The sequence below is a fragment of the Erythrolamprus reginae genome, chromosome 9, assembly GCF_031021105.1.
Source record: "Erythrolamprus reginae isolate rEryReg1 chromosome 9, rEryReg1.hap1, whole genome shotgun sequence".
NCBI lineage: Eukaryota > Metazoa > Chordata > Lepidosauria > Squamata > Dipsadidae > Erythrolamprus > Erythrolamprus reginae.
The window spans coordinates 56,144,633-56,172,441 of record NC_091958.1 but is presented as its reverse complement, the minus strand read 5'-3'; the positions used below and the strand labels follow the sequence as shown (position 1 = coordinate 56,172,441).

Below are 27,809 nucleotides of genomic sequence, written 5' to 3'. Positions count from 1 at the left end.
TGGAAGATATTTTGATTTTGTCTCCTCAAACGAAGGGTATATAGTCAGAGCTGAGGTGGCGCAGCAGGTAGAGTGTAGTACTGCAGGCCATTAAAGCCGACTGCTAGATCTGCAGGTCAGCAGTTCAAATCTCATCACCGGCTCAAGCCTTCCATCCTTCCGAGGTGGGTCTAATGAGGACCCGGATTGTGGGGGCAATAGGCTGGCTCCGTTAAAAAGTGCTATTGCTAACATGTTGTAAGCCGCCCTGAGTCTAAGGAGAAGGGCGGCATAAAAATCGAAAATTGAACAAATAAATATTGACATGCTTTGCTCTCTCCTCTCCCGTAGACAAGCTGGTAACCAGCGGAAAAGACCCCCGATCTCGGGAACGTCATTATGTGGAGCTGTGAAGCCCTCAATGGCTCCAAGAACACCGAGGACCAGAACCTGTGCCACGATTTCCACCTGGTCATCTCCATCTTCTCTCTGCTCTACCTCGTCATCTGCTTCCCCGTCGGCCTTTGTTACAATGGGCTCCTGGTCGTGGTCAACCTGTGCAACAAAGCCACAATGACCATGCCGGACGTCTACTTTGTCAACATGGCCATTGCGGGCCTCATCATCAACGCCATCGCCCCCATGTACCTGCTGGGCCCCACCAGCACCAAGTGGGCCATCTGGAATTTCAGCAACGAGGTCTACATCACCTTGTTGATCCTCTTCAACGTCTCCTCCTTGGTGATCATGTACTCCATCGCCTTGCTTTGCCTGGACTACTACATCGAGCGGGCCCTGCCCAGGACGTACATGTCCAGCGTGTACAACACGAAGCACGTCTGTGGGTTCATCTGGGGAGGGGCCATGCTGACCAGCTTCTCCTCCCTCCTCTTCTACATCTGCAACCACGTCTCCACCAAGATCATCGAGTGCTCCAAGATGCAGAACAAAGAAGCCGCCGACGCCATCATGGTCTTCATCGGTTACGTCGTGCCGGCCGTCGCCGTGCTTTATGCGCTCGGGCTGATCTTGCGGATACGCAAAGAGGCCACGCCGCTGGACCAAGACACCGGGAGACTGGACCCTTCCGTGCAGAGACTTCTGATCGCCACCGTTTGCACCCAGTTCGCACTGTGGACACCGTACTACGGGACCTTAATGGTCAGCACTCTGGCCGCCATGCAAGGCAAGGCGGTGGAGGAGAGCTACGGCCGGGCTTTGCATTTCACCAAGGGGCTCTCCAAATTCCTGGCTTTTTCCAGCAGCGTCCTCCTGCCTTTGCTCTACCGCTATCTCAGCAAAAACTTCCCGGGGAAATTGCAAAGGCTGCTGAAAAAACTGCACTGCGGGAACCAGCCGTGTTCGCACGAACGGACAGTGGTTCAGCAAATTGTCACGTAGGTATGGAGGAATGCTGGGGGCGGGAGGGGGGCCACGCCGGGTTGCCGAGCCGAGTCCGTCGCTGAGCGAGGAGGGCGCACCAACATCAGCGCCGGGCCACTCTCGGCCTATGCAGGTAGCGACTCTGCGGAGGGAACTGTTGGGGATCCTGTCTGTGGGTTAAAATCGTGGCTCGGTTCCGCGAGTCTCAATGCACTGAGTCAGGGGTGGGTTTTTTTGCAAGATGAGCTTTGTTTTAGCAATCTTGTGTGAAGAAGGAAAAAAACACCCCACGGGAGGTTTTTTGATTGAACACATAGCACTTTTGTAATCTCGTAGAATTTAAAACCAAAAAAAAAGGAGGTATTTTTATGTTTTCGTATAAAAATTAATATGAATTTAAAAATTTACAAAGCAGTTTTATGTCGAGGTCGGAAGAGCGACTTTTTCAGTTAGGGTAATTGTCCATTAATAATCGCGCTGATCAAAATGTGTAGCAGCCTAGATTTTTTTTCCCTAATCTGCCAAGTTACGATTTTTAAAAAAAAATCTTTACTTCTAACTCTGAAGGTTGGAAGGTTTCTCTTCAAAACGTGGTTGTATTTTTCCTCCATTTACAAACGAACAAAAATGGGTTCCCCCCGTTTTCTTTACACTGTAAAAAAAAGCATTTCAATCAATCGAAAAAATGCAATTTTGCAGAGACTGTAGGATGTTGCTACGTCTAGCAGTAAAATGAAGGACAGTTTAAGATGAAGTCAAGCTTAAGGTGCCAACGAAAAACCCAGTTGCGTTAAATTTTTTTAAAAAGGGGCATCTACTGAATCACTCACAAATATATCTTAAGACATACAACTTAAAAGCATTAAGCATTACCACTCAAAAAATGTTTGCGAGTTATTGATGGGCCGAAGGGATGGAAGAGGTAACACAATGGTGTGAAGACACACAGGGAACAATGTGGGTGTCCTTATAATTCTGGCCTTCGTTTTTATGCTGCTTTGGATTCTGGTTCTCTCCCTACTCAAGTAGAGCCATGCCTCTTCGATCTCTTTGGTCGGAGCTAACAACAAGCTAGCGTGAATGTTCTGTCGGGCTCTCTGGTAGAATCCTCCCAAAAATTCACAGGTACAAATTTCAGACACACACACGTTTGAAAATTCAAAACAATGTTCTTTAGAATGAAAATTCCCTTAAACCAAGCCCTCTTTTGGTATAGCCAAGAGCCCTCGTCTCCAAACAAACTGGTAATTTGTACAAGTCCCTTATCAGTTCTGTGATACTTAGCTTGCAGCTGTGAGGCAATTCACAGTCCTTCTTCTTTCACAAAGTGAAACACACTTTGCTCTGGTTTAGTTTCAAAGCGGGGGAAAATCAGCACACAAAGGTCAAAGTCAGGAAAGCAGGCACGAAACACAACAATCAGATTAATCCTCCACAATGGCCAAACCCACAGGCTGCTTTTTATAGCAGCCTCACTAATGACCACAGCCCCACCCAACCACAGGTGGCCTCATTTTCTTTGATAATAATCTCTCAGTTGTTGCTGCCTATGCATCGCTCTCCACATGCGTGACTGTATCATTAGCTCTTGTTCCGAATCCAAGGAGGAGCTAGATAATTGATCTCCTTCTGAGCTGTCTGCCCCACTCTCCTCCTCCCTGTCACTCATGTCTTCTTGGTCAGAGGAGCCTTCATCATCAGATTCCACCGGGGGGCAAAACAGGCCTGCAGCATGTGGATGTCTCCCCCACATCCACAGTCCTTGGGGCAGGAGCAGGGCCAGAGCTAACCACAACAGTGAAGAAGCAGGCTAGGCTACTAAAAGCCATGGAAACCATGTCATCCTATGAACACCTTTTCTATCTGCTCCATCCCATTATCACCAGAAAAGCTGACCAGGAGGTTGGGAGATCTTCCACAGGTCATCATCATGTCCTAGAACAGGGATGGCGAACCTTTTTTTCCTTGGGTGCCGAAAGAGCGTATGTGCGCATGATCATACATGCGTGAGTGCCCACACCCATCATTCAATGCCTGCGGAGGGCGAAAACAGCTTCCCCTATCCCCTGGAGGCCGGAAATAGCCTGTTTCCCAACTTCTGGTGGGCCCAGTAGGCTTGCGTTTCGCCCTCCCCAGGCTCCAAAGGCTTCCCTGGAGCTAGGGAGGGTAAAAACGCCCCCCTCATCCCCTTGGAGGCTCTCTGGAAGCCAAAAACGCCCTCCCGGAGCCTCTATGTGAGCCAAAAATCAGCTGGCCGGCACACACATTAGCTGAGCTAGGGCAACGGCTCATGTGCCGGCAGATATGGCTCCGTGTGACATCTGTGCCATTGGTTCGCCATCACTGTCCTAGGCATAGCAGAATAAAAGAGTTGGAAGGGACCTTGGAGGTCTTCTAGTCCAACCCCCTGCTTGGGCAACAGACCCTACACTACTTCAGACAGATGGTTATCCAACATCTTAAAAACTTCCAGTGTTGGAGCATTCACAACTTCTGGTGGCAAGCTGTTCCATGGATTATTTGTTCTCCCTGTCAGGAAATTTCTCCTTAGTTTTGAGTTGCTTCTCTCCTTGATTAGTTTCCACCCGTTGCTTCTTGTTCTGCCCTCAAGTCCTTTGGGGCAACCCCTCAAATATTGGAACATGTTCTTCTCCATGTTCCTCAGCTAAAAGAGGTTATCATTATTATTATTATTATTATTTATTAAATTTATATGCCGCCCCTCTCCGAAGACTCGGGGCAGCTTACAACATATAATAGCAGTGTACATCGAGATAATAATTAAAGTTAAAATTAAGAATTACGTTTAAAAAGTAACTAAAAAGCCTGTTAACATTATTATTATTATTTATTAAATTTATATGCCGCCCCTCTCCGGGTCACAGCAACAATAAAACAATGTACAACAAATCTCATAATTTAAAACACTAAAACCCCATTATTAAAAGCAAACATACACACAAACATACCATGCATAAACTGTATAGGGCCAGGGGAGATGTCTCAATTCCCCCATGCCTGATGGCAGAGGTGGGTTTTAAGGAGTTTATGAAAGGCAAGGAGGGTGGGAGCAGTTCTAATCTCCGTGGATAGCTGATTCCAGAGAGTTGGAGCCACCACAGAGAAGACTCTTCCCCTGGGTCCCACCAGACGACATTGTTTCGTTGACGGGACCCGGAGAAGGCCAACTCTGTGAGACCTAATCGGTCGCTGGGATTTGTGCGGCAGAAGGCGGTCCCGGAGATATTCTGGTCCGGTGCCATAAAGGGCTTTATAGGTCATAACCAACATGCACACATACCCATTCAAACAAACCTACTATACATTCATTGGCCGGGGGGTACAGTCTGCGGAGAGGGGCAGCATACAAACCTAATAAATTTTTTAAAAAACCAGGAGCAAAATGCTCAAATGCCTTAGTTAATTCCCTCTCCACGTTCCTGTATCCGAAGCCCTTTCGGTTCAAAACATTTGCATATTCCTTCCCAAAACCTTACTCATTGCTAGTATCTTAAGGGGCGTGCATTTTCCCATTAAAACTGAGTCAGTATTAGAGGGAAGTTAGAAACAAACAATTCAGTACGGGACGTAATAATCTCTCGGATGGATTCCAGACCAATGTTCTACAAAACCACTAATGTTTATTCTTAGAACTCGAACGCTATCGCTTTCAAACAACCGCATTCACTTTTCGTAAACTCTGAATCGGGGAGTGTTTTTCCACACCGGGATTTGAGTGCGTTCCAAAAAGGCAGGTATATTTTAATACAACCACTAAGAGACATAATAATATAAGGCAAACACGATCGAGGAATGGAGAGAGAAAATCCGAGGGAATAAGATTGGGAAATCTGTTCTCGCGTGAACTTTGAGCATGGATTTCTGCTTTCAGCCTCGGAAAGATTCCAGCTATTTTTGTAAATAAAAGTATTTGCCCTTACTCGCTGAGCTCACAAAACAGTCTACTGATGTAAAAAGAAAAAGAAAAAAGAACATTTAAAAGAATTTATTAAATTATTTCCTAAGATTCAGATTTTATCACAGTTAAAGAATTAAACTAGCTCGTTGAATAAAAGTACTGTATCTGGTCATACATAACAGAATCTCGGCACCGGAGTGCTGATATTAACAGTATTATTTCAGAATAGTATTTTTTAAAAAATGATTTATGATTTGTAGGGCCTCCCTTTACGCGGGGAGGCAGTGACGTCAAATCAATAAACTGATTAAATTGTTTACTTCGCAGTCATCGTTGTCATTATTTCTTTACTAGATAAGTGCTCAAAACAATGGAAACTGCAGTCTAATGTTTCCAAATGTAAAATAATGCACTTGGGGAAAAGGAATCATCCATCTGAGTATTGCATTGACAGTTCTGTGTTAGCAAAATGTTCAGAAGAGAAGGATTTAGGGGTAGTGATTTCTGTCAGTCTCAAAATGGGTAAACAGTGCAGTCAGGTGGTAGGAAAAGCGAGTAGGATGCTTGGCTGCATAGCTAGAGGTATCACAAGCAGGAAGAGGGAGATTGTGATCCCGCTGTATAGAGCGCTGGTGAGACCCCATTTGGAATACTGTGTTCAGTTCTGGAGACCTCACCTACAAAAAGAGATGGATCAAACTGAACGGGTCCAAAGACGGGCTACAAAACTGGTGGAAGGTCTTAAGCATCAAACTTACCAGGAAAGACTTCATGGACTCCATCTGTCTAGTCTGGAGGACAGAAGGGAAAGGGGGGGCACGATCGAAACATTTAAATATGGTAAAGGGCTAAATAAGGTTCAGGAGGGAAGTGTTTTTAATAGGAAAGCGAACCCAAGGACAAGGGGACACAATCTGAAGTTAGTTGGGGGAAAGATCAGAAGCAACGTGAGAAAATATTATTTGACTGAAAGAGTCGTAGATGCTTGGAACAAACTTCCGGCAGACGGGGTTGGTCAATCCACAGGAACTGAATTTAAACATGCTGGGATAAACATAGATCCATCCCAAGATAAAATACAGGAAATGGTATAAGCGCAGACTAGATGGACCAGGAGGTCTTTTTCTGCCGTCAATCTTCTATTCTTCTATCTTGATCGGAGGCAGAGCTTGCACGTCCTCAGGACAGCTTGGGTTGCAAGACAGAACAACTCAAAGGTATTTTTTCGAGAGGTTTTTCCTTGAAGGGGTTTCACTTCTCATCCCAGAAGCTTCTTCCGTTCCGAGCTGAAGGGTGGGGAATCCACGGTTCTTCCACTAGAACTGAAGAAGCTTCCCAGATGAGAAGTGAAACCCCTTCAAGGAAAAACTAAGAGCTGTCTTTTTTAAAAACACACACCTTCGGGACCACCCTCAGGATTCTCCATAGACCAGACCGAATAACCAGGACAGCTCCCCTGGAAGGGAGTTCTCTCCGTCATGTATTATTATTATTATTATTATTATTATTATTATTATTATTATTATTATTATGTCAATACCACTCAGCAAACGAGATCACTATGCTGGATTTCATATTTCATCTCCAGTCGGGCGCTTCCCAAGCACCTAGGACTGCGTGATGTAGCGGCGAATTATGTTTCCGATCCCAGTAAAGCGGCCTTTTGCAATTGACAGATGGAGATTTTTTTCAATTCCGATGGTTTTCAAATGTCCGCTGAGATCCTTTGGCCCTGCGCCCAGCGTGCCAAGTACCACTGGGACCTCTTTCACTGGCTTATTATTATTATTATTATTATTATTATTATTATTATTATGTCAATACAACACAGCAAACGAGATCACTATGCTGGATTCCGTATTTCATCACCAGTCGGGCGCTTCCAAGCACCTAGGGCTGCGTGATGTAGCGGCGAATTATGTCTGCCGATCCCAGTAAAGCGGCCTTTTGCAATTGACAGGTGGAGATTTGGTCAATTCCGAGGGTTTTCAAATGTCCGCTGAGATCCTTTGGCCCTGCACCCAGCGTGCCAAGGACCACTGGGACCACTTTCACGGGCTTATGCCAGAGTTGTTGCAGCTCGATTTTTAGATCTTCGTATTTCACTAATTTCTCTAGCTGCTTCTCCTCAATTCTGCTGTCTCCTGGGATTGCAATGTCAACGATATTATTGTTGTTGTTGTTGTTATTATTGTTATTATTATTATTATTATTATTATTATTATTATTATTATTATTATTATGGTATGGTTGAGGCACGCAGGCACTTTGCAAAGGAGGTGTTGCACAGGTGTGGTTGTGTCACACAGCATGGGCCTCCTCCCAGGAGGTTTTGCTGCATTCCAAGGACGGCTCTTCTCTCTAGCCAAACAAAACACTCGGGCAGGGCTAAATGATCCAGTGTCAGTCTGTTCCCCTGGCATGGCTGGGGAGGGTGGGGGAAGAAGAAGACGATGATGATGATATATTAAACTCTCAAATGAGTTCCAAAAGGAATGGCAGCCGGAGAAGGCGAACCCTGACGAGCAGATAGTCTAGGATTTATTTTTCCATGAATCCAACCTTTGTGTTTCCAGATGAAAATTAGGACTCTCGGCTGCAAGATTTCCACGTGGAATAATAGCATTAGGCTTCATGAGGTATAAACGTTTTGAGTACCAGACTTTTTTGTTAAAAAAAAATCCATGTTATGCGTTCAATTCCTGGAAGAGTATCTGCAAAAGCGGATATCCACAAACACAAACACACACAAACACACAGGAGAGAGGACGTGAGGGAGGGAGGAAACCTGAGAAAGAAAGAAAGAAAGAAAGGAGGGAGGGAGGGAGGAAAGAAAGGAAAGTAGAAAGGAAGGAAAGAAAGAAAGAAAGAAAGAAAGGAGGGAGGGAGGAAAGAAAGAAAGAAAGGAGGGAGGGAGGAAAGAAAGGAAAGTAGAAAGGAAGGAAAGAAAGAAAGAAGGAAGGAAAGAAAGAAAGAAGGAAGGAAAGAAAGAAAGAAGGGAGGGAGGGAGGAAGGAAGGGAGGAAGGAAGGAAGGAAAGAAAGGAAAGTAGAAAGGAAGGAAGGAAGGAAAGAAAGAAAGGAGGGAGGGAGGGAGGGAGGAAAGAAAGGAAAGAAGAAAGGAAGGAAGGAAAGAAAGAAAGAAAGGAGGGAGGAAGGAAGGAAGTTAAGAAAGGAAAGTAGAAAGGAAGGAAAGAAAGAAAGAAGGGAGGGAGGAAGGAAGGAAAGAGGAAGGAAGGAAGGAAAGGAAGGAAAGTAGAAAGGAAGTAAAGAAAGAAAGAAAGAAAGAAAGAGGAAGGAAGAAAATAAATAAATAAACAAACCAACAAATTTATTTCCAGGAAGCTTTCTCCTGAGTCACTCTGTATCACGAGCCAAAACATTAAGCCAAAGTTGATCTGGGTCATTTTCTAATGAACCGGAGCATGACGAGACCATAATTCCACTTAGGTGCACAATGAGACAAACGGTGTTTAGCGAAAAGAATAAAAAGAATAAAAGAATAAAATTTATTTATTATTTATTAGATTTCTATACCGCCCTGAGTCAACCCCAAGAAGGGCGGCAATGAAATCTAATAAATAATAAATAAATAAAAATCCTTTGCTTCTATTTGCTCACAAAGGAGAAAAGAAGAGACCCAGAGGCCATAATCCAAAGCAAGGTTAGCTGGGGATGATGGGACCTGTCGTTCGGACCTCCAGGGCGCCCTGAAGAAGATTTTGTCCTCTGCCCAGGCTCAGCCAGGCAACTAAGGGCGAGAGGATGAAGACAACTAAGTTGCACATTGTATTTATTATGCCTTTCCAGGAAAAAAACCCGGAAATTTCCCCGATTTTTGATAAAGCCTTTGAGGGTTTAGCTCGTTCTCCCAAAGCGCCCCCTTGTGGTTAACGGGAGAATGCCACCCCCAGGCCACTCCACTGCCTTTATTCTACAATTATCCCCAAAGTTAACTGTCACTTGCTGAGCTGGCCAGCTGAGCTGTGGATGGCTCAGACAAGCAGAAAAAACTCATTTTCCAGCAGCAACGCATCGGGGGAAAGACTGCTGAGCAGGACACATTTTATGGGAGAAAGCAGAGAGGAGGCAAAGCAGGGTTTGCGGGAGATTTTTTTTTTACTAAAGAAAAGGGCTTAACGGAAAAATCTGAAGAAGTTACTAGTCCTCTTAAGGTTGCGCCAAGATCAGAAGTTGTGTACTACACACTGAGGCAAGTGCAGAATTCAGCCTATTTCCTTTAGGCTAATTTCCCTTGCGTGTCTGTGCAAACTTTTGTCCCCTGTCCATCTGTCTTTCCTTTCTTTCATCTATCATACATATTCTCTCCCGTCCCATTTGTTGGGGGTCAAGGGAAAGGGAGGGTTTGGCCTTCTCTTTACTTCAGCTTCAACCGCAACAACACAAGAGCACGCAACAGATTCAAACTTAATACGAACCGCTCCAAACTTGACTGTAAAAAATATGATTTCAACAATTGAGTTATCGAAGCGTGGAACTCATTGCCGGACTCAATTGTGACTCAATTACCTCCAACATTTCTCCCTTAGACTCTCCACGATTGACCTCTCCAGGTTCCTAAGAGGCCAGTAAGGGGCGTACATAAGTGACCTGGTGTGCCTTTCGTCCCCTGTCCAATTGTCTTTCCTTTCTCTCACTTATCATATATATTCTCTTTCTTTCATATATCCTCTCCTCTAAGTTCACTTTACCCTTATATATATTACCACATGTCTTTTTTTCTTCCTGTGTATTTGTGTATTGGACAAATGAATAAATGAATAAATAAAAATAAAATAAACTAGTTCTAGCCTCTTTGTGGGGAAAAAAAGGGGGAAACAGAGACTGAGAATAAAGAATTGCAAAAAAAGGATCCATAAATCGCTTTCTGAACTGGCTCAGGAATCTCCGAAGCTGGAGGCCTCCATCAAGGGGAGAGGATCAGGGTTTGTTGGACAAGCACCCAAAACATTAATGCGGTAGTCTAGCCGGAGTTTAATTCATAGGCTAGGCAACTATAATAAAATATGGAACATCAAATAGTAGGGTTGGGAACTTAGGGGGGATCTTTGAGGTCTTCTAGTCCAGCTCCCAACTCAATAGCAATAGCATTTAGACTTATATACCGCTTCCCAGTGCTTTCCAGTTTAGACAGTCAGCATATTGCCCCCAACAATCTGGGTCCTCATTTGACCCACGAAGGAAGGAAGGAAGGAAGGAAGGAATAGCAATACCATTTAGACTTATAGACCGCTTCCCAGTGCTTTGCAGCCCTCTCTAAGCGGTTTACAGAGTCAGCCTCTTGCCCCCAACAATCAGGGTCCTCATTTGACCCACCAAGCAAAGAAAGGAAGGAAGGAAGGAAGGAAGGAAGGAAGGGATAGCAATATCATTTAGACTTATATACCGCTTCCCAGTGCTTTCCGGTCCTCTCTAAGCTGTCTACAGAATCAGCCTCTTGCCCCCAACAATCTGGGTCCTCATTTTACACCGACCTCGCAAGGATGGAAGGCTGAGTCAACCTTGAGCCTACTGAGATTCGATCTGCCAAACTGCTGGCAGCCGGTGATCAGCGTAAGTAACCTGCAGTGTTGCCCTCTAACCACTGCACCACCGAGGCTCAAGCAGGAGACCCTATCCCCTTTCTTCCTAAAAACTTCTCAACGTTGGAAAACATTCTTTGCAGAGAGTAACAATAAAAGAGCTTGCAAGCTGGTAAGAGCTGGGAACATCGTTAGCACCTGGTTAGACCTGGAAAGAAACTTATTCGGAGCACGTTAGAGCAATGAAAATAACCCTGCAAAGACTTAGGGCTTGGAAAACATTCTTCGCAGAGAGAAACAACGAAAGAGCCTGCAAGGTAAGAGCTGGGAGGATCGTTAGCAGCTAGTAACGGCTGGAGGGGGGAAAAAGCTACATTCAGAGTATAAGACGCCCCCAAATTATCAGCCTCTTTTAGGGAGAAAAAAGGTGTATCCAAAAAATTTAAATACAGTGTTCCCTCGATTTTCGCGGGTTCGAACTTCGCGGAACGTCTATACCACGGTTTTTCAAAAATATTAATTTAAAAATACTTTGCGGTTTCCCCCCCTATACCACGGTTTTTCCCACCTGATTATGTCATATGTCATTGCCAAACTTTTGTCTGCCTTTAAAAAACATTTTTTAAAATAAACTTTAATAAATAAACATGGTGAGTAATAATCTAAATGGTTGCTAAGGGGATGGGAAATTGTAATTTAGGGGTTTAAAGTGTTAAGGGAAGGCTTGGGATACTGTTCATAGCCAAAAATAGTGTATTTACTTCCGCATCTCTACTTTGCGGAAATTCGACTTTCGCGGGCGGTCTCGGAACGCATCCCCTGCGAAAATCGAGGGAACACTGTACTCCAAAAAATACGGTAAATGGGATGAGGAAAGGGCTTGTTTTTATGAAGCCTTGGTCCATCCAAAGACAAATTCCTTCTTTAGTTAAGTTCTTCAACACTGTAGCATTTCAAAGACTGAATAAACGTCTGTTACTGGGAAATGGAATTCCAAACTTTGGAAAGTGGAGAATACACGTAATGGGTGTTTCCTCCCAGAGAGAAGCCACTGGATGGCCTCAGATGCTCAGAAATATATATATATACAGCTAAACACTACTTTTTCTGTGTTGCAGCACCAAAATATCCCCTGGCTTAAGTCAACTTTAAAGTCACATGGTCGAGCCCTTTTCGGCCCCGATGGAGGCGACGTGTACGGTTCGAATTATGTGAAACCGAGCTCCTGTTTCTTAAAGAACTGTAGGTTTTCTGTAAGTCTCACAGCTGGGTAATTGGAAACGTCACCAGCCGCTACAGGAAGTAGCTCCGTGGAAATCATTTGCTGTTCAAGCAGCCGTTATCTTTCAATCTCGCCAGGAAGGAAGTGTCGGCCTGTCGCATCTTCCGAAGTTTATCTTTCGCGGGTAAGTTATTGACTTTGCTTCAAATCAAATTAAATCTTTATTAAGTTATCCTGTATTTATCCATTTGTCTACCCCATAACCCCCCCCAAATTGTTGAGCAAGAAAACCGCTGGATAGCTAAGTCCTTCTCCTTTTGCAATATGCTCCAAAACAGAACTGCAAACTAAGATATTTTTGGAAAATGTATATCTGGACAACGGTACTGTGAAAAAAAGGAAAGAAGTGTTTTTTCCCCTCCATGTCTGTTAAGAATAATTTTGTGAAGCGGAAAGAAAGGGTTAGGTAGTTCCCGAGTGGTAAGAAGCCACAGAGAAAGAGAAACAAAACTTTTATTAAAGTGAAATATGGATGTTTGGGGAAGGAATCACACCCAATCCAGGTCCCAAATGCAGCATAGTTGACACTGTTTCATTATCCGTATCTAAATTAGTTCCATACAGATAACCTTTCCTAAATTAAATTATGATTGTAATAATTTCTGGGTCAAGTTTTTTTTGACTCCAGGCCCTAGATTGTGATCCCCTTATATAGAGCGCTGGTGAGACCACATTTGGAGTACTGTGTTCAGTTCTGGAGACCTCACCTACAAAAAGATATTGACAAAATTGAACGGGTCCAAAGACGGGCTACAAGAATGGTGGAAGGTCTTAAGCATAAAACTGATCAGGAAAGACTTCATGAACTCAATCTGTATAGTCTGGAGGAAAGAAGGAAAAGGGGGACATGATCGAAACATTTAAATAGGTTAAAGGGTTAAATAAGGTCCAGGAGGGAAGTGTTTTGAATAGGAAAGTGAACACAAGAACAAGGGGACACAGATAGGAAGGTGCATGACATCGCTTAAAGCTAAGGAAGTATCTAGATCAAATACCTGTATTTATCTGGATCTATAATTGATCAGATATCTACAAATAACATTATCAATCTGAGATTAGTTAGGGGAAAGATCAAAGGCAACATGAGAAAATATTATTTCACTGAAAGAGTAGTAGATCCTTGGAACAAACTTCCAGCAGACGTGGTTGGTAAATCCACAGCCACTGAATTTAAACATGCCTGGGATAAACATAGATCCATCCTAAGATAAAATACAGGAAATAGTATAAGGGCAGACTAGATGGACCAGGAGGTCTTTTTCTGCCGTCAGTCTTCTATGTTTCTATGTTTCTAAAGATTAATCAAGCATCTACTACAGGGGTGTCCAATCTGTAGACTTCAATTCCCAGAATTCGTCAGCCAGTCAATTTTCTGAAAATTGAAATTCACACGTTTCCAGGGTTGTCCACCCCTTATCTACTACTAAGAATGATAACCTCTTTGCCTACTTAAAAGGACACCAAGTCATAATCAGTGTATGGCCACAGATCTATGCACAAAACGGTTGGGAGTGAATGCTAGTTTTTTTTTCTGTAGCACAAAACAGGGGCAGGGGAAAAAAGCAAGCTAAAAAATAAATACATTCGTGTTGGTTCCTTAAAACGATCCGTCCCGAAGGAAACCATGTGATTTGGAAGGCTTGAATTCGTCAGTGTCAAATCTAGGTCTTCTGATCTAAGCGTCCGGGATAAACACCCATAAATCATTTCGGCCTTTGGGGCAGATTTGCAAGGCAGGATTTGGCCTCCGTGGCAGAGAAGAGTCTAACAGTGAACAGAATAACAGTATGAGAAGGGAGCCTGGAGGTCTTCTAGTCCAACTCTCCTGCTCGGGCAGGAAACTCTACAGCAGCGTTTCCCAACCGTGGCAACTTGAAGATATGTGTATATATCCTTAGCTGCCTTTAATTTTATGGATGGTGTGTTTGGGCTGTATGACTGTTTTTAATAAGGGGTTTTTAAAGACTGTTTCAACATTGGATTTGTATATGATGTTTTATTGTTGTGAGTCGCTCCGGGTCCTTGGAGAGGGGCGGCATACAAATCTAATAAATTATTATTAATTATTATTATTATTTGGGGGAAGCTACTTGAAGCCTTATCAAATAGAAGAACAGCCTGTGTATTGCAGCCTGCCGGCAGAGGTGACCTCGCCACAGGCAGATTTTCAAAACAGTTATTTTAAAAAACGTAAAATAAAGCTGGCACGAAGCTTGGGCCGTCACGAACTGACGGGTGAAATATGCTTTTTGAATACTCAGGAAAGCGCCACATGGCAGGCAATGCAAGATGCTCGTTGTTATCCCAGCACAAGGCATATTTCTCAGAGAAACAAACAAACAAAGGACAACTGGCATTGGCAACTCATTTTCTTCTCGCGAAGGAGAAGAATTATCACCTTTTGCACGAGTCAAAAAGAGGGCCGGGAAAATATTGACTGACCCCTCGATTCCTGGACACACACTGTTCCAACTCCTACCCTCAAAACGTCACCCTCACTCTGCTAAACAAACAATCCCCTCAACACTGTCAAACTATTTACTAAGTCTGCACTTCTATTTCTACTAGTTTTTTCTCATCATTCCTATCACCCATTTCCTCCCACTTAAGACTGTAGGACTGTAACCGGTTGCTTGTATCCTTAAGATTTTTATTCATATTGATTGTTTCCTGATTGCTTATTTGTCCCCTATGACAATCATTAAGTATTGGACCTCATGATTCTTGACAAATGTATATTTTATTTTATGTACGCTGAGAGCATCTGCACCAAAGACAAATTCCTTGTGTGTCCAATCACACTTGGCCAATAAATAATTCTATTCTATTCTATTCTTCCTTTCTATATTCTACTCTATTCTAATAATCTATTCTATTCTATTCTTCATGTCTATTATCTTATTCTATTCTATTCTTCATGTCAATTATCTTATTCTATTCTATTCTATTCTTCCTTTCTATATTCTACTCTATTCTAATAATCTTTTCTATTCTTCATGTCTATTATCTTATTTTATTCTATTCTATTTTGCATAAGGGACCCATGCCACTTTGAGACAGTGAGACAGGCTGTATTTACTGAACAAAAAAAAAATGCAATTCGATCGTTTCGTGTTTTGATTTGCTTAAAAGGAAATGCGATGCTTATTCCAGGGTAACTGAATCGGGACGGGAGCATCTGATTGAGCCATTATACTTATCTTTTTTTGCCAGTTTCGCCTACAGAAACCCTTAACTTTTGGAATTTACAACTCCTACCAGGTGTACATTCGCACATCTACCTAAGCAACTAACAGCCTAATCAAGATAAAAGCTATATTGGCTTTGGAAGAAAAATACTAATAACTCCCTGATGAGGCCTGGGTGGTATTTAAAAACTGTAAGGACCTCAAAGCGATGGTAAAATTCTCTTATTGCAAATTTGTGTATTTCTTGACCATTGTTTTGAAACACCCAACGGTCAGCAGGGAAACTCATGCAGACTTTACATGGCCCGGAAGGATAGAAACATAGAAGACTGACGGCAGAAAAAGACCTCATGGTCCATCTAGTCTGCCCTTATACTATTTCCTGTATTTTATCTTAGGATGATCTGTGTTTATCCCAGGCATGTTTCAATTCAGTTATTGTGGATTTACCTACCACGTCTGATGGAAGTTTGTTCCAAGGGTCTACTACTCTTTCAGTAAAATAATATTTTCTCATGTTGCTTTTGATCTTTCCCCCAACTAACTTCAGATTGTGTCCCCTTGTTCTTGGGTTCACTTTCCTATTAAAAACACTTCCCTCCTGGACCTTATTTAACCCTTTAACATATTTAAATGTTTCGATCATGTCCCCCCTTTTCCTTCTGTCCTCCAGACTATACAGATTGAGTTCATTGAGTGTTTCCTGCTAAGTTTTATGCTTAAGACCTTCTACCATTCTTGTAGCCCGTCTTTGGACCCGTTCAATTTTGTCAATATCTTTTTGTAGGTGAGGTCTTCAGAACTGAACGCAGTATTCCAAATGGGGTCTCACCAGCGCTCTATATAAGGGGATAATAATCTCCCTCTTCCTGCTTGTTATACCTCTAGCTATGCAGCCAAGCATCCTACTTGCTTTTCCTACCGCCCGACCACACTGCTCACCCATTTTGAGACTGTCAGAAACTACTACCCCTAAATCCTTCTTTTCTGAAGTTTTTGCTAACACAGAACTGCCAATGCATATGGATCATATGCATATTAAAAAATTTCTGCACCACTAGGATATGAAGATACACCAATATTGTATGGATAAACCTTGGCTGATCGCCACAATTAAGCCCAAAGTTTATGTAAGGGAGGGAGTTGATTCCATAGGACCGGAGCCACCACAAAGAAGGAACCTTGAGAAGACCGACTCCGTGGGCTCTAACCGTGGCAGAATAATGTGTCAGAATGCGGTCCTGTACATAACCTGGTTTTACCAACACCTTGAATTGTGTCCGGAGACTGATTGGGAGCCAATGCAGCACGTGGAGTGTTGGTGTAACCTGGGTGTACCTAGGTACACCTGTAACAGCTCACGTGGCTGCGTTTTGGACCAATGGTAGTCTCTAAACACTTTTCAATGAAGAGCGTGTTGCAATAATTCTTCCTTCCTGGAGTAGAGAGCTTTGGGGGTTACTTCCCAGGTTTATTGACTAATAAGACCCCACTGGAGTTGGCCTCCTCCGGGTCCCGTCGACTAAGCAATGCAGGGGAGGGCCTTCTCTGTGGCGGCCCCGGCTCCTTGGAACCAACTACCACCTGATGTCCGTACTGCTCCCACCCTGCTGGCCGTTCGTAAGGCCACGAAGACCTGGCTCTATCGGCAGGCCTGGGGGCCATAAATTTACTTGATGGCCAACTCTATGAACAGTGCGCCTATGTATGACTGTGATTGCCTTTTTAAAGGAACTTTTATGAGGTTTTAGTTTCCGAAAATGTTTTAATTTTAGATATTGTTTGACTTCTTTTTATTGCCGTGTATTTATATTGTATTTTTATTATTGTTGTAAGCCGCCCTGAGTCCTTCGGGATTGGGCATCATAGAAGTTGAATACACAGAATAGAACAGAACAGAATAGAACAGAAATAGAATAGAATAGAATTCTTTATTGGCCAAGTGTGATTGGACACACAAGGAATTTGTCTTTGGTGCAGATGCTCTCAGTGGACATAAAAGAAAAAGATCCATTTGTCTAGAATAGAATAGAATAGAATAGAGTAGAGTAGAATAGAGTAGAATAGAGTAGAATAGAGTAGAATAGAGTAGAATAGAGTAGAATAGAGTAGAATAGAATAGAAAAGAATTCTTTATTGGTCAAGTGTGATTGGACACAGAAGGAATTTGTCTCTGGTGCAGATGCTCTCAGTGTACATAAAAGAAAAAATACATTTGTCTAGAATAGAATAGAATAGAATAGAATAGAAAACAATTCTTTATTGGTCAAGTGTGATTGGACACACAAGGAATTTGTCTCTGGTACAGATGCTCTCAGTGTACATAAAAGAAAAAGAGACATTTGTCAATAATTATGTGATACAACACTTACTGGTTGTCATAGGGGTCAAATAAGCAATGAGGAAACAATCCATATTAATAAAAATAAATAAATATTGTGACTTAACCTCCTTTTAAAGGCATCTCCTTCTCTTCCCTTTCAGCTCCTGCGGGGCTCAACACCCCCTCCCCACCCAAAAAAAATGTTGCCGCACAACATGACCTGGATGAGGTACCCAAGCCTGAGCAAAGATCCCTCCACCAACTTCGAAGAGATTATCTTCGCGCAACAGGTCATTTCGAGGTTCATGCACGCCTACATCGGCGTCTTTGTGCCGACGGGTTTATTAGCCGGCGTGGTTATCTTGGGAATTTGCATCCAGAATTATCGAAATCACGTCCTGGGCAAATTCGACGCCTTGTTTTGTTCCCAGACCCTCGTCAACCTCTTCATCGTCTTTGTCTCGCTCACCATCGCCGTGCGGCCGGCCTATCTCCAAACGTCCTACCTCGGGTGTGGAACGCTGTCGTTCTTCTTCAACCTGGGTTACTTCTCGTCGCAGCTCCTCCTCCTCTTACTCATCCTGAGCCTTTTCCTCGCCAGGCACCCGCCCCAAAACCCCCTAATCGGCAAGGCGCACCGGAGCCCAGCGGTCTGCGTCGGTTTCGTGCTGATGTGCAGCTTCTGTGCCGCCTTGATTCTCAGTGCGCTGCTGGGCATCGAACATTACCAGGGAGAAACGGACTGCCAACTCGATCCCTTGTTCGCCTGGCCCGAATACGAGATCATTAAATTCGCCTTGGGGTTCTGCGCTCCGTCGCTGGCCGAGCTCCTACTCGGCATTCTAGCATTTGTGAAAAAGGCGCCGGCGGGCCGATATTCCTCGGGAAAAAACGGTCAGCCCCTTTGGGCTGTTCTGGCCATGGCGGCAAGCATGCTGTCGTGCCGTCTGTTTTATAACGTCCTGATCCTGGCCCGGACCGTCCTCAAGATCAAGGGAGAGGCCGGGACTGTTAGGAACGAGCTGACCATGAACATCTCAGAGGTGGTTTTGTTCTGCGAAGGTTGTGGGAGTTTGGTGATTCTCCTGTTCCTGCATCGACCCTACAGGACCACTCTGCTGAACACGCTTAAAAATCTGACCAGGCGTTGCACGAGGGGACGGCATGCCCGCCAGGGCTTGGACATTCAAGACAACCAAACTGGGCTTTCCGAAATGCGCTGACGCCACTGTCCCGACATACTGAAACCTTGAATAACTGCGCATCGGCGGACATCTATCAAAACCACAAACGTTTTCCTGATTCGTCAGCTGTGGGCAAAAATAGCTGTGTTTTTCTCAAAGGGGGTATTGAGAAGACTACTATCCCCATAACTCTGCCCGGGTTTCACGACAGCAAAGGCCGGGCAATTATGTGAACCAACAGGTCTTTGGAAGAAAAGCAAATGGCAAAATCAAAACCTTCTTTGCAGAGAGTAACAATGAAAGAGCTTGCAAGCCGGTAAAAGCTGGGAACATTGTTAGCACCTGGTTAGGGCTGGAAAGAAACATTTGGAGCAAATAGAGAATGAAAAAACAAAATCAAAGACAGGGTTTGGAAAACATTATTTGTTTTTTTTTGTTTTTTTTAAATATAATTTGTATTGATTTTATTAAAAAAAATTACAGAAAACAAAAACATAAAACATAAAAGTGTACCATCACCAAACAGAAAAATAAAAAGATTCAATTTTGAGTCCTTCATTTGCTTCATCTCTGGGTTACATTGTTCATTCTTTATAAAGTGATTGAATTTTATTTCTTACATTTGCATCGCTTGCTGATATTGTTAATATATAATTTTTAACCTTCTCCCACCGCCTCATTGTGGCTGCTAATTTCTCTTCATTATAATTATGTAATCTGATTTCCATAATTTCCTAGTGAATGTGGTCCACCATGTATCTGCACCAATTTTTTATCGTCCATTTATTGTCATCTTTCCACCCAAGCACTATGGTTGCCTGGGCACTTTCTATCGCTGCAGTTTTGATTTCTTCATATTCTTTTACCTCACTATCTTTTATCAATAATGCTGCTTCCTTGGTTATTTTCCAATTACCATTCGTAATTTTATTCACTTCCATTTGTATTTGTTTCCAAAATTTTTGAACTTTATTACATTCCCAAAACATATGCATAAATACTCCTTTTTCCTTGCACCCATGCCAACAATTTCCTTTCCTCGTTGTTTGAAAGCGTGCTAATTGTACTGGTGTATAATACCATTTATGTAGTATTTTTCTTCTCATCTCTCTTATTCTTTGTAGAGAGTAACAATGAAAGAGCTTGCAAGCTGGTAAGAGCTAGGAGGATCGTTAGCATCTGGTGAGGGATGGAAAGAAACTTATTCAGAGCAAGTTAGAGTAATGAAAAAAACCCTGCAAAGACTTAGGGCTTGGAAAACATTCTTCGCAGAGAGAAACAACGAAAGAGCCTGCAAAGTAAGAGCTGGGAAGATCGTTAGCACCTAATTAGGGCTGGGGGGAGGGGGGGGAAAGGCTACATTCAGAGTATAAGACACACCCAAATTATCCTCCGGAACCAACTCCCCCCGGAGATTAGAACTGCCCCTACTCTTCCTGCCTTCCGTAAACTCCTTAAAACCCACCTTTGCCGTCAGGCATGGGGAAATTAAACATCTCCCCCTGGGCATGTTTAATTTATATATGGTATGCTTGTGTGTATGTCTGTTAGTATATGGGGTCTTTCTTAAATCTTTAAATATTTTAAATTGTCAGATTATTTATGATTTGTTTCCACGTGTTGTGAGCCGCCCCGAGTCTTCGGAGAGGGGCGGCATACAAATCTAAGTAATAAATAAATAAATAAAATCAGCCTCTTTTAGGGAGGAAAAAGCTGCATCTTATACACCGAAAAATACGGTAATTTAAAAACTGCAGTGATTCACTTAACAACCGTGGCAAGAAAGGTCGTAAAATTTTAATAAGGTTTTTTAAATTATTTTAAATATTAGATTTGTCATATGCTGTTTTATTACTGTTGTGAGCCGCCCCGAGTCTAAGGAGAGGGGTGGCATACAAATCTAATAAACAAATAAATAAATAAAATGGGACAAAACCCACTTAAGAAATGTCTTGCACATAAATCCTGGGCTAAACTGCCATTGTAAGTCGGAATGGTCCCGCTACTTACAAACTTAATTCGTTCCGTGACCAGGTTCTTAAGTAGAAAGGTTTGTAAGAAGAAGCAATTTTTCCCATAGGAATCAATGTAAAAGCAAATAATGCGTGCAAACCCATTAGGAAAGAAATAAAAGCTCGGAATTTGGAGAAGTAGGAAGAGGAGGAGGAGGACAGTCGCTGCCGAAGGAAGAAGGTGAGGGGAGGGGAATCAAAAAAATCCAAAACTTTAAGGCTTAAAAAAAAGAAGAAGAGGGACTCTCAGGCGGCGAGGAGGAGCACGCAAGGCTGCCTCCCATACACTGCCTCCCATACACTGGCTGCTGCTGCTGCTGCTACCTGCTTCTTCTTCCTTCCCATGCTGAAGGGCTACCCTCTCCTCTTGCTCGCTCGCTTTGTCGCCAGCGCCTTTCCTTCGCTTTGGTGACTCCTCAGTTGCCCAGAGCGAAGGGAGCGTTTCCTTTCTCTGGGCACTGGTAGAGGTTTATTCCCTGTCCAAGCATCCAGAGAAAGGAAAATGCTTTGTTCGCTCTGGGCTGCCAAAGCCTCCTTAAGCGCCACCAAAAGGCTCCTCTGGCAGCCCAGAAAAGCCCAAGATGGCCGGGATTAAAGGGAGAATGGCAGGAAACTGGCCGGGCCTTCGTGCTTCTCTCAAATTTCCTGGGAAATTTTTCCGGGCTTGGGTTCTTAAGTAGAAAATGATTCTTAGCAAGAGACAAAAAAAATCTTGAACACCCAGTTCTTATCTAGAAAAGTTCTTAAGTAGAGGCGTTCTTAAGTAGAGGTCCCGCTGTATTTGAGAATTATTAATTTAATAATAATTTAATTATTTCTAACATCGGACTACTATTGTACACTGCTTTATTGCTGCTGTTAGTCGCCCCGAGTCTCCAGAGAGGGGCGGCATACAAATCTAATAAATAAATAAATGAATGAATGAATGAATGAATGAATGAATGAATGAATAAATAAATAAATAAAAAAAATAAGCCTCCTGCTTTTGAAATCTGAAGTGGCAGAAAACCTGCCCACCTTCTAAAAAGGTTTTGCAGCCTAGATGAGGTTTGGAGTAAAGAGCATTTTGGGGGGGGCGAAGAGCTTGACAACCAGAAAATGTGGATGGCTGTGTCAACGGCAAAGGAGGAATTTTGTTTGCAGAAGGAAGCCACCGGCTTTTTGCAAAGGAATAGCAAGTCTCGGGCTCGGAAACGCGAAAGAGGCTCAAGTAGATTTGCTCAATTCTGGCCAAACCCTCGACTGACGGGACGTAGATGGAGGCCGGGCTCGAACGAGAGAAACCACTGGAAAAGGAGGAGTGAAAGAGCCCAAAAAAAGGGATAAAAGGTGTCAGGATTGATGGCTTGACACCAGCAGTGGGTTCAAAACCCGTTGCTACCAGTTCACAACGTTGCGGGCGGAGGGGAGGAGCCTGCCCCTGCCGCTACCAGTTCATAGAACCGAACCAGCCCAGAACAACCCACCACTGCTAGGAACCCAAAGAGCATAAGGACCAGAGTGAATAAAGCAGAGGAACTTCCGAACTGGAGAATTGCTAGACTGAAATTCCCAGAATTCCCCAGCCAGCATGTATACGCAACTCAAAATTTAGCCCCAGAATAAAGGGATCAAAACCATTCTATTATTATTATTATTATTATTATTATTATTATTATTATTATTATTACTATTACTATTACAGTGTTCCCTCGATTTTCACAGGTTCGAACTTCGCAAAACGTCTATACCACGGTTTTTCAAAAATATTAATTAAAAAATACTTCGCGGTTTTTCCCCCTATACCACGGTTTTTCCCGTCCGATGATGTCATATGTTGTTGCCAAACTTTCATCTGCCTTTAAAAAACATTTTTTTTAATAAACTTTAATAAATAAACATGGTGAGTAATGATCTAAATGGTTGCTAAGGGAATGGGAAATGGTAATTTAGGGGTTTAAAGTGTTAAGGGAAGGCTTGGGATACTGGTCATAGCCAAAAATAGTGTATTTACTTCCCCATCTCTACTTCGTGGAAATTCGACTTTCGCGGGCGGTCTCGGAACGCATCCCCCGCGTAAATCGAGGGAACACTGTATTATTATTATTATTGTTGGCAATACAACACAGCAAACGAGATTGATATTCTGGATTTCGTATCACAATATCACAAGTCAAACAAGTTGTGCCTCTGTAGTCCATTTGTGCGATTTTTTAAAAATAATAATAATAATAATAATAATCAATGATGATGATTGCAAATAACTCTGGTCTTCTATGTTTTTCCTCTCTTGCTTCACTACGTACCCTAAAAGATCAGTAAATATTACACAACTGGTTGACACAATCCCTAGTGACGATGTGTGTGCTAGGGTGGAAAACACAGACATATATATGCACGCAAGCTGTTCTCTCTTCCCCGTGGAAAAATAAATAAATAAAATTTGAATTTTGGCTGCAAAAAAAAGGGGGTGGGTGAGAAAGTAAGAATGAGTCCTTTAAATTCCCAACCTGATTTGGACTGCTCGTGGCACCGATGCTTACACAGCTGCTGTGGCCTAGAGGAGGAGCTCTTGCCTCACAGTCGGGGGGGTTGTGAGTTCAATCCCAGGTAGAGGCAAGTGTAGGGGTTTGGACTAGATGACCCTACAAGGCCCCTTCCAGCTCTGCTAATCTGTTTCTTTAAATGTTGGCTTTTCCATGGTCCGGTCAAGCAGGGCCGTCCAAATAAATGCCAAGAGCTGCCCCATCTCAGTTCGGTGGTGTAGTAAGCGCATAGGCCAAGAGGGGGCTTGGGGGGCTAAAAGCCCATCAGGAAAATTATATAGTTTGTTGAAATTAAGTGATTATTCAGGCAACGAGCGAAAGGGCACTAAAGATTGAAGATATGTTAGGAAGGGGGTCGTTCCCTGGTTAGAATTTCTGAGATACATTAAAATACAGATTTTTTTAAAAATAACGTGGCAGGCATTAATACCCTTTTGCTAATAATTATTAATTAATTAATTAACTATATTAATATTAAACTAATATTAATAATTAATACTATTGATGAAATAATTAATAATAATAATAATAATTAATACCCTGAGAGCATCTGCACCAAATAAAAAATTCCTATTCTATTCTATTCTATTTTCTATTCTATATTCTATTCTATATTCTATTCTATATTCTATTCTATATTCTATATTCTATTCTTTATTCCATTATTCTATTCTATTCTATATTCTATTCTATTCTACTCTATTCTATTTTTTATTCCACTATTCTATTCTATATTCTATGTTCTATTCTATATTCTATTCTATTCTATATTTTATTCTTTATTCCATTATTCTATTCTATTCTTTTCTATTCTATATTCTATTCTACTCTATTCTTTATTCCATTATTCTATTCTATTCTATACTGTATTCTATTCTATTTTTATTCCATTATTCTATTCTATATTCTATATTCTATTCTATCATTTAGAATTTAAGCTTCTGGCTCACTTCTGCTTTGCTCTATTGCATAACGGGTTGCGAGCAATGGGTTTTTGTGCGTGCCAATACGACATGATTTTTCAGTGGTCTCTCTCTCTCTCTCACACACACACCCACCGCAAATCATTTCCCTTGCAAGCACAAACAGGATGTTGGAAACCTCTTGGTGTTCTTATGTTTGTTTCCTGTCATGAGGAGAGGAGGAAGGAGGAGGAAGAGGAAGATGAAAAGGGGAAAGAGAAGGAGGAAAAAAAGCAGGAGAAGGAGGAAGAGGAGGAAGGAAACAAAGGGGAAATAGAAGGAGGAAGGAGAGAGGAGGAGACACAGGAGGAGGAGGAAGAAGAAGAAAAGGGGAAAGAGAAGGAGGAAGGGGGAGAAGAAGCAGGAGGAGGAGGAAGAGAAGGAGGAAGAGGAGGAAGGAGAAGAAGGGGAAAGAGAAGGAGGAAGGAGAGAGGAGGAGGAGACACAGGAGGAGGAGGGGGAAGAGGAGGATTCAAACACGCAGGCTATTTTCCCTCCTGGGACAATTAAGGGAATGCAATTATAGTAACCCATAAGCTAAATGGTGGTGGTGGGGGGGAATCTCCCATAGCAAAAGTAAGATGAGTGAGAATTACTCGACTAAGTAGAGCGATAGCACAACTGGGCTTGCATTATCCCTTTACCTGGAGCCTCTGTCCTTTTAATGTCCCATTTTCCCTGCAAATGTCTGGACCATAAATATCTGGGCAGCCAGGGCTTAAATTTCGATGTGCCTGGAGATCAGAAAAGCAAAGAGGCTATCGGGTTCTGTGCCCATCGCTCCTGCCAATTAGGTGTCATTTTATATTGTAAAGCCACATCAAATGTACACTGATGGTTTAAAAAAAAAAAAGCATGGGAAAACTTTACTTTCTAACCCAAAATGATGTCCATCTGTTCAATATGTACACTGAGAACCTATGCACCAAAGACAATTGGGCGGATTTTGATCACATACACACACACACATATATAGGTTTGCCTATTTGCCTATGACAATAGGGAAATAGTGTGCAATAGGGTTGATATTCCTGGAGGGGTCTGTAATATGGTAAATGATTTAGCTTTACTAGATAAATGGTCAAAGCAATGGAAACTGCAGTTTAATGTTTCCAAATGTAAAATAATGCACTTGGGGAAAAGGAATCCTCAATCTGAGTATTGCATTGGCAGTTCTGTGTTAGCAAAAACTTCAGAAGAGAAGGATTTAGGGGTAGTGATTTCTGACAGTCTCAAAATGGGTGAACAGTGCAGTCAGGCGGTAGGGAAAGCAAGTAGGATGCTTGGCTGCATAGCTAGAGATATAACAAGCAGGAAGAGGGAGATTATGATCCCCTTATATAGAGCACTGGTGAGACCACGTTTGGAGTACTGTGTTCAGTTCTGGAGACCTCACCTACAAAAAGATATTGACACAATTTAAGGGGTCCAAAGACGGGCTACAAAAATGGTGGAAGGTCTTAAGCCTAAAACGTATCAGGAAAGACTTCATGAACTCCATCTGTCTGGAGGACAGAAGGGAAAGGGGGAACAGGATTGAAACATTTAAATAGGTTAAAAGGGTTAAATAAGGTCCAGGAGGGAAGTGTTTTTAATAGGAAAGTGAACACAAGAACAAGGGGACACAATCTGAAGTTAGTTGGGGGAAAGATCAGAAGCAACATGAGAAAATATTATTTCACTGAAAGAGTAGTAGATCCTTGGAACAAACTTCCAGCAGACGTGGTTGGTAAATCCACAGTCACTGAAGTTCAACATGCCTGGGATAAACATAGATCCATCCTAAGATAAAATACAGGAAATAGTATAAGGGCAGACTAGATGGACCAGGAGGTCTTTTTCTGCCGTCAATCTTCTATCTTTCTATGAATGAAGAAGGAAGGAAAGAAAGAAAGAGAAGGAAGGATGGGAAGGAAGGAAGGAAGGAAGGAAGGAAGGAAGGAAGGAAAGAAGGAAGAATCCACAGTAACTGAATGTAAACATGCCTGGGATAAACATAGATCCATTGTAAGATAAAATCCAGGAAATAGTGTAAGGGCAGACTAGATGGACCAGGAGGTCTTTTTCTGCCGTCAATCTTCTATGTTTCTATGAATGAAGAAGGAAGGAAAGAAAGAGAAGGAAGGATGAGAAGGAAGGAAGGAAGGAAGGAAGGAAGGAAGGATGAGAAGGAAGGAAGGAAGGAAAGAAGGAAGAATCCACAGTAACTGAATGTAAACATGCCTGGGATAAACATAGATCCATTGTAAGATAAAATCCAGGAAATAGTGAAAGGGCAGACTAGATGGACCAGGAGATCTTTTTCTGCCGTCAGTCTTCTATGTTTCTATGTTTCTATAGTGTCCCTAAAAGCTTGTTTCTGAATCTCATCAATGACTTTAGGAGAATCTGAAGGAGAATAAAACTTTAACAGTACAAAACTGTGCTTCAGTGCCAGGCCTTTTCCATGACTAATTTTTCTCCTACAAGCCAAAGATATTTTGGATGTGGCCACGGTTCCAACTGGGAGAGAAGTGAAGACCCAACCTGCCAAGACGGGGCCTGACAGCATATATATGTCCAGAATGTTATGAAAAAGAAGGGAGCTTTCAGAGCAAAGAATTTCGTGGCTGGCCGATGAGCAGAGGAAGGATTTCCAAAAAAGCAGAGAGAACCGAGGGTGCTTCGCTTCCTTTCCTAACCGATGCACAGAATGGAAAATATACAGGGTTTTAACCAAAATAAATACTCTGGCGGCACCTCAGAAGACTAACAAATGCAACATCGTCTGAGCTTTCATAGATCTTGGTCAACAAAACACTACAATTCTTCCATCTCTGGCTACTTCTCTAAAATCTGCATTAATAACCCAGGGTGGCCCAATCTTTTAAGACCGGTGGACTACATAGAAACATAGAAGACTGATGGCAGATAAAGACCTCAGGGTCCATCTAGTCTGCCCTTATACTATTTCCTGTATTTTATCTTACAATGGATCTATGTTTATCCCAGGCATGTTTAAATTCAGCGACTGTGGATTTATCAACCACGTCTGCTGGAAGTTTGTTCCAAGCATCTACTACTCTTTCAGTAAAATAATATTTTCTCATGTTGCTTTTGATCTTTCCCCAATTAACTTCAGATTGTGCCTCCTTGTTCTTGTGTTCACTTTCCTATTAAAAACACTTCCCTCCTGGACCTTATTTAACCCTTTAACACATTTAAATGTTTCGATCATGTCCCCCCTTTTCCTTCTGTCCTCCAGACTCTACAGATTGAGTTCATGAAGTCTTTCCTGATACGTTTTATGCTTAAGACCTTCCACCATTTTTGTAGCCCGTCTTTGGACCCATTCAATTTGATCCATATCTTTTTGTAGGTGAGGTTTCCAGAACTGGACACAGTATTATTCCAAATGGGGTCTCACCAGCGCTCTATACAGCAGGATCACAATCTCCCTCTTCCTGCTTGTTATACCTCTAGCTATGCAGCCAAGCATCCTACTTGCTTTTCCTACTGCCCGACCACACTG

The 27,809-nt window shown here is 42.5% G+C and overlaps 3 protein-coding genes across 5 annotated transcripts in view; 2 read left to right on the top strand and 1 right to left on the bottom strand.

The window, feature by feature from the left end:
- The window catches only part of GPR146 (G protein-coupled receptor 146), a 46,662-nt gene extending 41,062 nt beyond the window's left edge, over nt 1-5,600 (top strand). For all 3 annotated transcript variants that reach the window (XM_070761397.1, XM_070761398.1, XM_070761396.1), the window contains one exon: nt 331-5,600. In XM_070761397.1, coding sequence (XP_070617498.1) covers nt 379-1,380 — 1,002 coding nt within the window. In that variant the 5' untranslated portion in view covers nt 331-378 and the 3' untranslated portion in view covers nt 1,381-5,600. The remainder of the gene's footprint in view (nt 1-330) is intronic.
- The window catches only part of CHLSN (cholesin), a 108,016-nt gene that overhangs the window by 56,013 nt on the left and 24,194 nt on the right, over nt 1-27,809 (bottom strand).
- Nucleotides 11,996-19,336, top strand: LOC139171782 (uncharacterized). Its single transcript, XM_070760209.1, has 2 exons — nt 11,996-12,228; nt 17,777-19,336. The coding sequence occupies exon 2, from the start codon at nt 17,816-17,818 to the stop codon at nt 18,836-18,838; it is 1,023 nt and encodes a 340-aa protein (XP_070616310.1). The 5' UTR covers nt 11,996-12,228; nt 17,777-17,815; the 3' UTR covers nt 18,839-19,336.